This window comes from Leopardus geoffroyi, chromosome D1, assembly GCF_018350155.1.
Source record: "Leopardus geoffroyi isolate Oge1 chromosome D1, O.geoffroyi_Oge1_pat1.0, whole genome shotgun sequence".
Lineage (NCBI taxonomy): Eukaryota > Metazoa > Chordata > Mammalia > Carnivora > Felidae > Leopardus > Leopardus geoffroyi.
Genome location: NC_059329.1, coordinates 86,090,727 through 86,102,888, shown reverse-complemented (window position 1 = coordinate 86,102,888; position 12,162 = coordinate 86,090,727). Strand labels below are relative to the sequence as shown.

General features: G+C 33.4%; 1 protein-coding gene across 5 annotated transcripts in view; it reads right to left on the bottom strand.

Annotated features, from left to right (window-relative positions):
• The window catches only part of ELP4 (elongator acetyltransferase complex subunit 4), a 251,191-nt gene that overhangs the window by 121,971 nt on the left and 117,058 nt on the right, over positions 1–12,162 (bottom strand). For all 5 annotated transcript variants that reach the window (XM_045484854.1, XM_045484856.1, XM_045484858.1 and 2 more), the window contains one exon: positions 9,504–9,610. In XM_045484854.1, the coding sequence (XP_045340810.1) occupies positions 9,504–9,610 (107 nt within the window). The remainder of the gene's footprint in view (positions 1–9,503; positions 9,611–12,162) is intronic.

Below are 12,162 nucleotides of genomic sequence, written 5' to 3'. Positions count from 1 at the left end.
TAAAAAAAATTCACAATCATAAGATTTACTGCTGATTTTGCTTAAAGGTGGTATTCAAAGGACTTCCAATAAATAAAACATATGCAACAGAAAAAGAAGTAGGTATCAATAAGAATGTATCAAACCTTTATTAGAATCAGCTATGATAAATCAAAAGGAGGCAAAAACTAGAAATTTGAAAAACTGAATTTGGTACCTTACTACCTTATAAGTTGTATACAATTTAATTGTCTCACAAATAATTTTTGAGGCTTCAAAGATAACATACGTAAAATAAGTAAAAAATATAAGCTATAACAACATGGCAACTATGAGCAAATTAATATTTGCAAAAATATCTGACTATAGAACTTAAGTGAACTTAATTATACTATATTATTATAATTAAATTTGGGATACTTTTGAACCATATCAAAATAGTGGACTGAAACAAGGGAGCCACGTTTCTTTGTATGGAATACTTTCCTCACCTAAGATCTAGAAATCCTACAGAAGTGGTTAGCGTTTTAGGGAATGGCTTTATGTCTTTTGCAAATTAATTTTTTATTAAAAAACCATACCTACCAAATACAAGAAGTCAGTAAAAAAATAAGGAAAGAACACTCTCACAATCCTAATGTTATATAAGGGAGAAGCTATGATTAATCCAATCTGAATTTTATAAGGTATTTATAATAAAAATAGAGTAGATATGCTTACTAGGAACACAAGAATTTTTGACTTGAATTTTAACAGATTATATATCAATGCGTGTGTGTGTATTTTTGAAGTTTGTTCTTTTTTATGTCTCGGGGCAGAGGCTTTCTGGCTCATGCACGATGATGATGTGAGAGTACATCTTGTGGTGTGGGGAGTAGTCGGTGTTTAGGAGCCCAGGCTTTAGAATCAGTGTTATTTCTTTCAGTTATTAACTCTGACTTTGGATAGGTTAGGTTACTTGATCTCTTTGAACCTTAAATTTCCTCACTTGTAAAATGTAGGTAATAATGGTATCAGTAGTTGTGAGATCTCTGAGGTAATGGCTATAAAGCACTTGCAATAGTCCCAAGCTGTTAAACACTCAATAAAACTTTTTATTTATTTATTTATTTTTTTTTTTTAAAAAAATTTTTTTTTTCAACGTTTATTTATTTTTGGGACAGAGAGAGACAGAGCATGAACGGGGGAGGGGCAGAGAGAGAGGGAGACACAGAATTGGAAACAGGCTCCAGGCTCTGAGCCATCAGCCCAGAGCCTGACGCGGGGCTCGAACTCCCGGACCGCGAGATCGTGACCTGGCTGAAGTCGGACGCTTAACCGACTGCGCCACCCAGGCGCCCCTAAAACTTTTTATTTTTAAATCAATAATAATTAACAGAGCTCCTGAACATGTTAACTTTCCAGTGTAATTCTGTACATGGAGTTAAAAGTTCTGGATTTAATCCTAGCTCTATGACTTTGGGAAGGTTACCTAACTCCTTATATTTCCTCACATTAAAATGTGTATTGGGGCATCTGGGTAGCTCAGTTGGTTAAGCATCTGACTTCGGCTTAGGTCATGATCTCACAGTTGGTGTGTTTGAGCCCTCCGCCAAGCTCTCTGCTGTCAGCACAGAGCCCACTTCAGATCCTCTGTCCCTCTCTCTCTCTGCCCCTCTCCCACTTGAGCTCTTTCTCAAAAATAAATAATCAATAAAAAAAAAATGTATGTAATAATGCCTTTAGCAAGAGTTCCTGTGAGTATCAAATAAGATTAAATATGGTAGTGTATGTGAAATCACTGAACACAATGCCGAGAACAAATGAGATACCCATTGTGTCTTTTAAAGTTTATTTATCTTTAGAAAGAGATAGCAAGCAAGGGAGGGGCATAGAGGGAGAAAGAGAATCCCAAGCAGGCTCAGTGCTGTCAGTGCAGAGCCTGATGTGGGTCTCGATATCATGAACTGTGAGATCAAGACTGGAGCCGAATCAAGACTCTGACGCTTAACCGATGAAGCCACCCAGCCACTCCCCAAATATATGTTTTAAAATACACTGTGGTGGACATGAGTTACTTTAAAAATAGTACTTTAACCATTTAACAAATATTTATGGAACACCTACTGTATGTACTCAGGATTTAGCCACAGAAAAAAACGATGTCCCTAATCTCGTGAAGCTTACAGCAAATAAAGCTGAGTAGTTGAAAAAGAACAAATTAACTGATAATCAACTATAGTAATACATGTTACATTGAGAATTAAAATAGGGTACAGGACAGTAGATAACTGAGTGAATACTTCAGATGGGCCAGTGAGGGAAGACCTCTCTAAGGAGATTCAGATATTTAATCTGCAATCCAATGACAAGAAAAAGCCACGAACATATGGAGGGATGAACATTCTGGACTTTTGGTGGCAAAGACATTGAGGAAGGACTAAAGATGTTTTGGGTATAAAATTATTCCCAAAGCTACCTACAATAATCACAAAGCTCATAAATACCGTATTTATTAAGCTCTATAATCTGTTATTACTCTTCCAGGCACCTTGGAGATTATATTAGTAAAATATATGTTCTTACTGTCTAGCTGATGAAATGGGACAGCCATGATTTGTCATCATTTTCTGTTTCCTGTGTTTCTATTTTCCTTAGACACCATGAACAGCACATCGTGGGAGAAAGTGTTTTAGGGAGTACCATATTAACTGGGTGAGTTCTGCTACAGCACTTCTACAAATGCTTTAAGAAAATCCTTAAAGCATTGCAATACATAAATAAATGTCTGTATCTGCAAAATTTAGGAAAGAAGCAATTTTTTTTTCTCTTTTCATCATTAGACGATGCTCAATCTGTACTATCCTGGTCTCAACTGTGAGATTACTATACTATGGATACCACAGGATCTTTAACAGATTCATGGGCTGAAGACTATTTGGCAAGATTCTAAACATTAGACTTTTGCTTTGTGACACAGTCTTGCTAATTATATTTCCTGACTAAAATGTAGTAGAATTAGTAGAAAAATAAGTGCAGTGTGAAATATTAGACTCTAAGTTCAATTTATAAAATGACCATTTGTACATAAAAATTATTCACAGTCAAGGTGTCATAAGATTAATTTAAAAATACTTCTCAAAGAAACAGGATTCACCTAATGTAACAAAGTATAAATATAATATTTCAGTTGCTGATGACCATACAGAAACTTTAAGATACGTAATAGCTAAACATGAATTTACTCTTCCTTGCCAAATGAAGCAATGATGTTCTGCCAGCCCAAGTCACAGGAAGCATGTGAAATGAACACAAAAGCAAACAGGCCTTATGCTGCCTAAGGGAAAGTCAGCAAGATGGCAGCTTCAATCATTCGGAATAATACTAAAGCAGCCTTAGGCTTTTCTCAGAATGGAAACATGTCACTATTACTGCAATATTCCAACAAATCAGAATGCAGAGAAAAGAACACTTATGCAATCACATACTGGAAGGGCACTTTACTCAACATTTAAGTGGAAAATAATTATAAAGAAACTTCAGAAAAATTGTCAGTGAACATAAATGACTCAGGAAAAAATGTTTTCTTTCAATGTGCTTAATAGATTTTTAAAAAGCTTGCCACTTGGAAACAATTTCCTTTTACACTCTCCTTAAGGAATTATTAATGTAAACACTAATTTTTATGAAGTGGTTAAGTGAAAAGTTTGGGAGTCAGGCTGCCTGTAAGAGGTATTCATTTTCCCCCTGATATAGTACTATCACTTTGGAAGTTTGATCAGAGAGGGGATAAGCTTTCCCAACGTTTATATAGGAAGTTAAAAAATACTTCAAATATTTGGGAACTTCCCTAGTCAGTATACTTTTAGCGTGTGTCTAGTCATGTAGCCATCTATGGTCAATCATCAAAAAATCAAAGGCAAATTGGCATGACTCAACCCTAACTTTTAATACCGCATGATTGTGTCGTGTAAGCTTGTTTTGTGTGAGAGCTGCTGTGGTTTTAGCAGAGAGATTAACAACCGGACCTAAGCTGGCCTCCAAACCTTGCCCTGCTGATGCCTCAAGCTCTTTGAAGTCTGACCATCATACCTGGCAAAACAACAGTGAGAACTAGGATGGTGTCAGATCTAATCAAATTGTTCGCTGCAGCAGAGCTAACTATGGGGTTCACTAATTGGCCCAATTGCGGATTATACCTTTTGCTACAGATTCAAGACAATAATTTAGTTAAATGATGTTTTTTTTTTCCTTATCTCTTCTAATTAAGATTCCAATGTGGGAAGAAATAGGATTAGACAGTCTCAAAACTGTGTTCCCCTTAAGGTGGTATGCACTTTTGATAGGCTCACTATGCCATGTGAGATATGTAAGAGCACAGTATTACCAACTTCTTGAGAGTCTGTGAAATCTATATGACCATACTGTATGTTTACATTACTTGGGAATTAAAGTGTAAATACAGTGATGGTAATATAACGAATATATTGAGATGTAAACATGGAGAAAATGACATTTCTATCGTTAAAAAATGCTCATTTGAATTTGCTTTTGATAAGTGATTTGGTCTATATGAACAGAGGCCTATGTTACACTTTGATTTTCTTTTGCTAACTGCAATCTATCTGGGAACTGAGCATTTCAATATTTGTGGAGGGCATCATTATCAGAAAAGGCGTATTGGACTACATGGCTCATCATGCTACAACTTAATGCTCTTGAGGCAGACATTTATGTTTCCATTTTTTATTTTAGTGACATAATTGTTAACTGACAAATAAGTCAACCATCTCTTCCCTTTAGTTCTAGGTATACTAAACAGTCACCTTTCTATTTCCCATTTAAAACTGAAAAGCCTATTGATACAAAATTTGGCAAGTAAGGAAACCTAGGACCAAAGATACCATGCAACTCTACATTGTCCAGCATTGTCAAAGTGACTGATATCCTTGTAGTTTGCAAGAGTTTATGTTTTTCCAATATGTAAAAATTTCAAATAATTCTACTGAATCACATTAAATATATTATAGTACTATATAAAACTAATTTATACTTATGGCATCTAATATTTTGGTGTTAATACTTAAAGAATGAATTTTCTAAGTAAGTGCATCAAAAATAGTTGTTACTTAATAAACACTGGTTAATCAATTCTTCTGTGAGAAAAAGTTCTTAATGACTGGGGAGGTACTGGAGTCCTGTATTTGGAACTGGGGGAAAAATTAAAGACAGTCTTGAGACTGTCTTAATTTACTTCAATTTTCTGGGCTCTCAATATTCATGCAGGGTGCAAGACTCACATAAATATACTATTTATGAAAATTACTATTTTTGGACCAATTAAAGCTATGTAAGTATTGTTTATCCTTATTTTGAAAATTTGCAGTGAATGGTGTATGCCTTTTGTATATTTCAGTGTAATCCAGTAATCATACTTTCTGACCTGAAATTAACACTGAATCTTAGAGCTGGAAAACTGTCCCATTACCAAAGCAGAAACTCTGTTGGTAATAACTTTAATATAGAGACTGTAACTAATGTGATAACGTGCTATTACCATTTATGTTAGAAAATCAGATTATTAGAATGTGTTAAAATATGATCAAGCTGAACTACAGAAAATCACAATAGCAAAATATTATTAAATGCAAGTAAAAATGCTGCTGTTATGAGGTCATTAAATTAAATGAAAATGAAGTCACAATGAATCGCAAATTCGGCCAAATCTTACTAGTTTAGGAATTATAATTACATCATAATTACTAATATAAAGAAAAAAAAACTGGTTAATGATCATCCCAACAATAGAGAGGCAAAAATTACAGAAACTGAAAAAAAATACAAGTCTAAGTAGTTATTTCAGCTTAGAAGTGAAGCTATTGCACCCAAATTATATTTCTTACAGAACTTAATGGAGAAGGTAGTATTTATAGGTCACCTGACCAATGGAGCTTATATAGTATTTATAGCTGTATTATTTGGACAATTTTTCAAATGCCACAACTTATCTCTATACATATATTTCAGCAAAGATTTTATACCTGCTAAGTGTACAGCTCTGTGCTTAATTCTGGGATAGATATGAAGATGAAGAAGACAGTTTCATAGTAAAACCTTTCGTTATAAAATGTTTAATTACTATATAGAAAGTATAAATAAACCAATAGAAGTCCTGGTATACAATAAAGGGTTAGTAAATCTTACTATGATTGAATCAAGGTTATGTGGTAAGGCCAAGAAAGAAGTAGTATGTCATGGTTAATCAAATATGCTAGAGAGTTATGTACAGTTTACAAGGATTATGAATTTTCAAAGAATTGGAAAGCTATTGTTTTAAACCTGAAGTCATACTTAATCAACCTTAAATTTTCTCTTCTGCTTACCCAGAATGCATGCCAGGATATTAGTGTCATTACTATAGGTGTGATTCTGCTATGGTTTTTGTAGAGGGGCTAATTTATAGAGCTTCATAGCTGATGAATACTATTAGTAAAAATTTACTATGATTAGATGAATGTTTCCACTTGAGTCTGAATAATACACATTTAAGAAGAAAGAAATATTCTTTTGCCTTTTCCAAATCATTCAAAGAAATTTAAGACTTCTGGCTAAAATTGCTCTGCTTGTGGGAGGTCCTTGGTGGCTGTTAGGCCAAAAAAAAAAAAAAAAAAATCAGTTTTCATATATAAAATAGGCATTTAATAAATCAAAGAAAGGGTACCCTAAAATAGAAAATAGAAAAATAGAAAATAGAAAATAGGCATTTTCCTATTTCTTTTGCCCCTTGTTTTCAACCATGCCAACTTTTGAGACCATGTGACCATAGTAAATTCCAACATGTGAGAGATCTACCTGTATGGAATCAGAAAGCTTATTTCTGCTTTACCTGCTAACCCACGCTTCCCTTCTGAAAGTAAAACACAGATTCAATGCCTGCTGTATTATAGTCTCACACTTTACAGACTAGTATACATTTTATTCATTTTTTTTAGTATCAGAGCAGTTTTAAAAAAAACATTTGTTGTACATATGAAAACGGTATCACTTGATAGATAATTTTTCCCTTAATAAAGGAATCCTCTTGCTTCCAATCTCTATAATATATCACCAAAAACTTGCTATCTGTTTGAGACTGCATTTTAGAAGGTAAAATGCTATATTTAAATTATTTAATCTTATGTGAACCACATGATTTTATCCTATTATACTTATATCTATATATGAATCTATTAGGTTTGTTTCATTCTTTAATTCATATTTTTTCTAATCACCAAATTGAATTTTATGGCATAAGTAAATAAATTATTTGGAATGTGTTTTACCTACCTTTCTATGTATAAAAATACCTTATTGATTAGGTTATAAGTCAAAAAGGTAAAGGATTTGATCACCTGTATTAAATATTAACTTTTTAAAAACCAACCATCTATTTGTGTTTTGTTTTCAAATATTGCTTCCAAACCACAGGGTGATCAATTCTAATTGTTCTTGGTTTAGAATGTTGGGAATAGAAGAGAGGAAGTGGAACAGAAACCTATGTGGTTTATAAAAGATCTTACATCAGCTCCAATGGTAAAGCGTAGTCACTATTGGAACCTAAATTTATCAAAGGAGAGGTTCCACTTGACATTATTAAGGTCTTCTATTTCTATCCTTCATCCCCAATATAAGACCAAATGTGTGTTCATGTATGTGTCGTATATGTGTGTGTGAGACAGAGATGGAGAGGGAGTGGGAGAGACAGAGACAGAGACAGAGACAGAGACAGAGAGAACATGATTCACACTACAGTGCTACATTTTTCTCTAGGTACAATATTTTTTTCACTAGGGAATCTGCTTGCTTAGTTTGTATGATGATAGACCTGATACCTTAGACCTGGTTGTCAGAATACTCATCTTGGAAGAAAGATGCCATATGGAGGGAAAAAAAAAAAACAAAAAAAAAAAACAATTTACATCTTTCATTAAAAATATAAATTCAACTTAAAAGAAAATGATGAGGCATACTTTCCTTGTGACACTAACTATAACTTTATCCCTCTAAAATTTTTCAGCAAAATGTTGCTGAATATTGGTAAATAATAATGGTAAATTTCTCAGTATTCTATCAGAAAAACTGAAAGAAAGTTTGAACAATTACAGTGTTGGGTTCCATTTCAATGGTTTCTTTTGAGAACTAAAGCAAATTAGCTCAAGAATCAGTATTTCTACACTCTCGTTCTCTTGGCTCTAAGTGGCTTTTGAAGGGTGCATCCCCAGATGAGAAACTTCTAACACTCCTGCAGAGATGGCCTGCTTGAAGAACTGGCTGCCTGATTAACTATTAACTGCTCTCAATAGGATTAGATAATTAAGGACATTGATGACCATTAATTAGGAGGAGGGCACATTAATTTGTCACTGGATAGGGCCCTTACAATGATTTATAGGTTAGTGCTACTTGCAAATGTGAAGGGAAAGAGAAAAAGAGAGAGAACCATTAAGTTACCTTATCAAGTGGCCAGCTAAAGAGGGCAGAGGGTCAAAAAAGGGCCAAAGTGGTCACTTAAGGGTGAAGTCCCAAACACCAAAGCAGTGCCAAGCCACATTGACCATCATTTGGTGATGAAGTTAAAAATATGCTAATTTATTGGTGGCAATTCTCTCTTTTTATGGTTTCAAGCAGTTAAGACAAGTGGCCTGCTTAAGAGCTTTTCATTTGAAAAGAGATTAAACAAAATGGTTTGTCAAGGCTGCTTGGCTGTTTTATGTCTTTGTTAAAAAAAAATTGCACGGACTATACTGATAACTATCACATCACCCAAAAGCCATCTCTCCCTGAGCATTTATTTCGTTAATAAATACATCAACTCTAATTGCTTAATAGTGCTATGTTCATTTGCTCTTTAGCAAGATTAAGGTGAAATAAATCTTTCATACTACTACTTTCTGTCAGTATTGCTTGCATAAAGGTCACAAAAAAAGTTTAAGTTTTGTAGAAAATTTACATAAAGACATTGGTGTAAATTTTACTTTGTTTTGTTCAGCATGGAAAGTGGAAAGGTGATTTCATTAATAGTAAAGAAAACTGCTTTTAGAATATAGGTAAGGATCCTCTTTTCTTAGCCATACACAACTGTGGGTAGCATTCACATTCCACACACAAATAAGCACAGCTCATTAACATTTAATTAAATATGTTTTGAAAGTCTTGGAAATACGCATGCCATACTTATCATAGAAGTTTGGAGCTTACTTCAAACAATATTGAAAACAAAGTCATTTTTTGCTATACTCTAATGATATGCCATTAAAAGAGGAAAAATAAGATAGTCTAACATTTTTTTTTACACCAAAAGAACATAAAAATATTAGCAGGAAACACTTTCTAAGAATTTCATTAAAGTAAAAAAATATGTACATACATACATACATACATACACACACATACATATATATGTGTGTATGTATATATGTGTACACACAGACATATATATATACACACACACGCATAGACTATTTAACCTCAAGACCATGAACTAAAATATAAAAATTCTCTCTTACCTCAATGGTGAATAGCTTCCTTTTTAATTTAAAAGCTAAGTCTTTGACATCGGATACATCATAAATCAAGTTATTAAGCCGAGGAATTTGCCGAATATGAATCAAACCTTGTGAAAAGAAAATTAAAAGAACAAAAATTTAAAAACACTGTCTTAGATACATAAATCAAAGAGTCTTACAGCAGAATCCTATAAATTTACACACAAGCATCCTCCCCTTTTAAAACTGGAGCTTACTACCAGGAGCAATGAAGCAAATGGTGTGATTATACTCAAGTAATCAAGCAGAATAAGATAAACAGAAATCCTTGTGCGAGGAAAACTAATTGCACTTTGGTACAGAAGTACAGATGTAAAGAGGGATCTTAATACTTGTCAAAACTACAGCCGGTTTGTGTGTGATTTTCTCTTGTATTTACAGTAAGCAAATATGGCTATCACCTTGCATGCTGCCCACGGCACCACTGAGTGATCTTTATTTTATTAAATGCACCAGTAAGCAGCCAGCAAAACAAGGCTTATGGGTTACTGATAACCAGTGAAGCACTAGTGAAAAGTATTTCATTTTGTACCTTATTAATGACTTGAGCAAACCATTGAAGAAAACTACATTTCAGAGCTCACTCTAGGATCAAACATTAACCCCTATGCCATCCCAAGACACTCATTTCTGTGGCATGTTAGACCTTTATGTAGCTGTTATAAGCTTTGTAACAGTGCTAGGTAAACCGTGAGCTTTGGCCTCTTGTCAGTAGAAACACTTGCTAATTTTTTCTGACAAGGGCACTGGATGGCTTTTGTGCAGCTTAATGCAGTTTCTGACTAAACTCGGGGTCATTTGCCACAGATGAAGACATGCAAGATTCTTCAGTGCATCTCTCTGCCTGATTCAGCCTATATTTAAAATCATCATCCCAAAGATATTGATCCCTAAACATGGGAGAAGAGGGCAAATCCAAATCTGAGCAAATTAGACGCATCTTATTTAAAGAACTGTTTCCCTAGTGCACAGTTTTGTGTGTGTTTGAATGCTTAGTAATGTATATATTTGTTTTAGCTTAAAAGGGTTAAACCTCCAGATGCTTAACTTTCTAAATGGTCCCTTCAAAAATAATTCACTGAACTATCTGATTGAATTCATTAAACTTAAAAAAATGCTACAAGTGTTAAGAACACAAGTGTTAAGTACAGCTTTTAGATACAAATTAAAAAGATCTCAGAGCTATTTAGTAAAATACTTTAGAAATAAGCACACCAGACTTTCACTAGCACATTTCTTATTTTAACTTGGTATGTACTTGTTTAGTTGTTAAATCAGGAGGCCTCCCACAATGAATAAATATAGTTTATCAGGTCCTTCATATTAACAGAAACACTACTTGTCAAAACCACTTGTGAATCTGCTGTTAATCATTTATTAATTCAGAGATTTCAGCACACACACACAAAAATCACAGCCTTTCACTCTCAAAATGTTTTAATCAAAATGATTGACTTGGAATATAAAATATAATTTTACTAAATTTATTGGGTCATAATACTTACAAATGATACTAAGATATAATTTATTAAGGTAATAATTAACTTAGGTTGTCTTAAAAGAAAATAGGCATAATAAAAAATGAAAAATAGTTTATTCAATGCTAAGACAAATAAGTCTTAGGGATGTAATGTGTAGCATGGTGGCTATGCTTAATGATACTGTATTGTACATTTGAAAGTAGCTAAGACAATAGATCTTAAAGGTTCTCATCACTAGGAAAAAAATACTGTAAACTATGTGAGGTGATGTATGTTAATTAAACTTAACTGTGGCAATCATTTCACAATACCTACATCTATCACATCATTATTTTGTACACCTCAAACTAATACAATGTTGTATGTCAACTGGAGTTCAATAACAAAAAAAAAGAAATAGTTTAAACTTATTAGTCTTCTTCCTATAATAGTGACAATAGTATATTAAATAATTATATATAGGGTTAATCTGGGCATATAGCATACTTGAAGTTATGTAAGTTAATAATCATGAGGCAAATCATTTTGTGTAGCTTTTGTTCATAGCTTATATTTTCTAGCCTTTAAATAATACTTGATTATTAGATTGTGCTATTTTATTTATTTATTTATTTTTTAAAGATTGTATGTTGCTTCTTCAAAGCACTGGCAGTTATCATATAAAGTATCTTATAATCTTTTTTTTTTGTCGACTCTAGGAATTGCCATAGTCCTGCAATCACAATCTTATACAATTTTCTTGTGGCTTCAAATAAGCTATTCAGTCTTTAAAGGTTTCCATGAAAGTACCGTAGGTCCACAATAGTAAAAGCAAAAATTAATATGTGTTCAGCACAAATAGGTAAAAATCCATCATTCACCATACTCCATATTTAATTTAGAGCTAAGATATGCAAAACTATTAAACCTTTCCTATCTCAAAGGCTCTGTTTAAGAACCTTTATTTAAAAAATCTTCAAATTAATCAAATGACCAAAACACTACTAAAAACTTCAAATAAGGGGCACCTAGGTGGCTCTGTTGATTGAGCATCTGACTCTTGATTTCAGTTCAGGTCATGATCTCATGGTTGTGAGACTGAACCCCACATTGGGCTCTGTGCTGGGCACGGAGCCTGCTTGGGATTCTCTCTCCCTCTC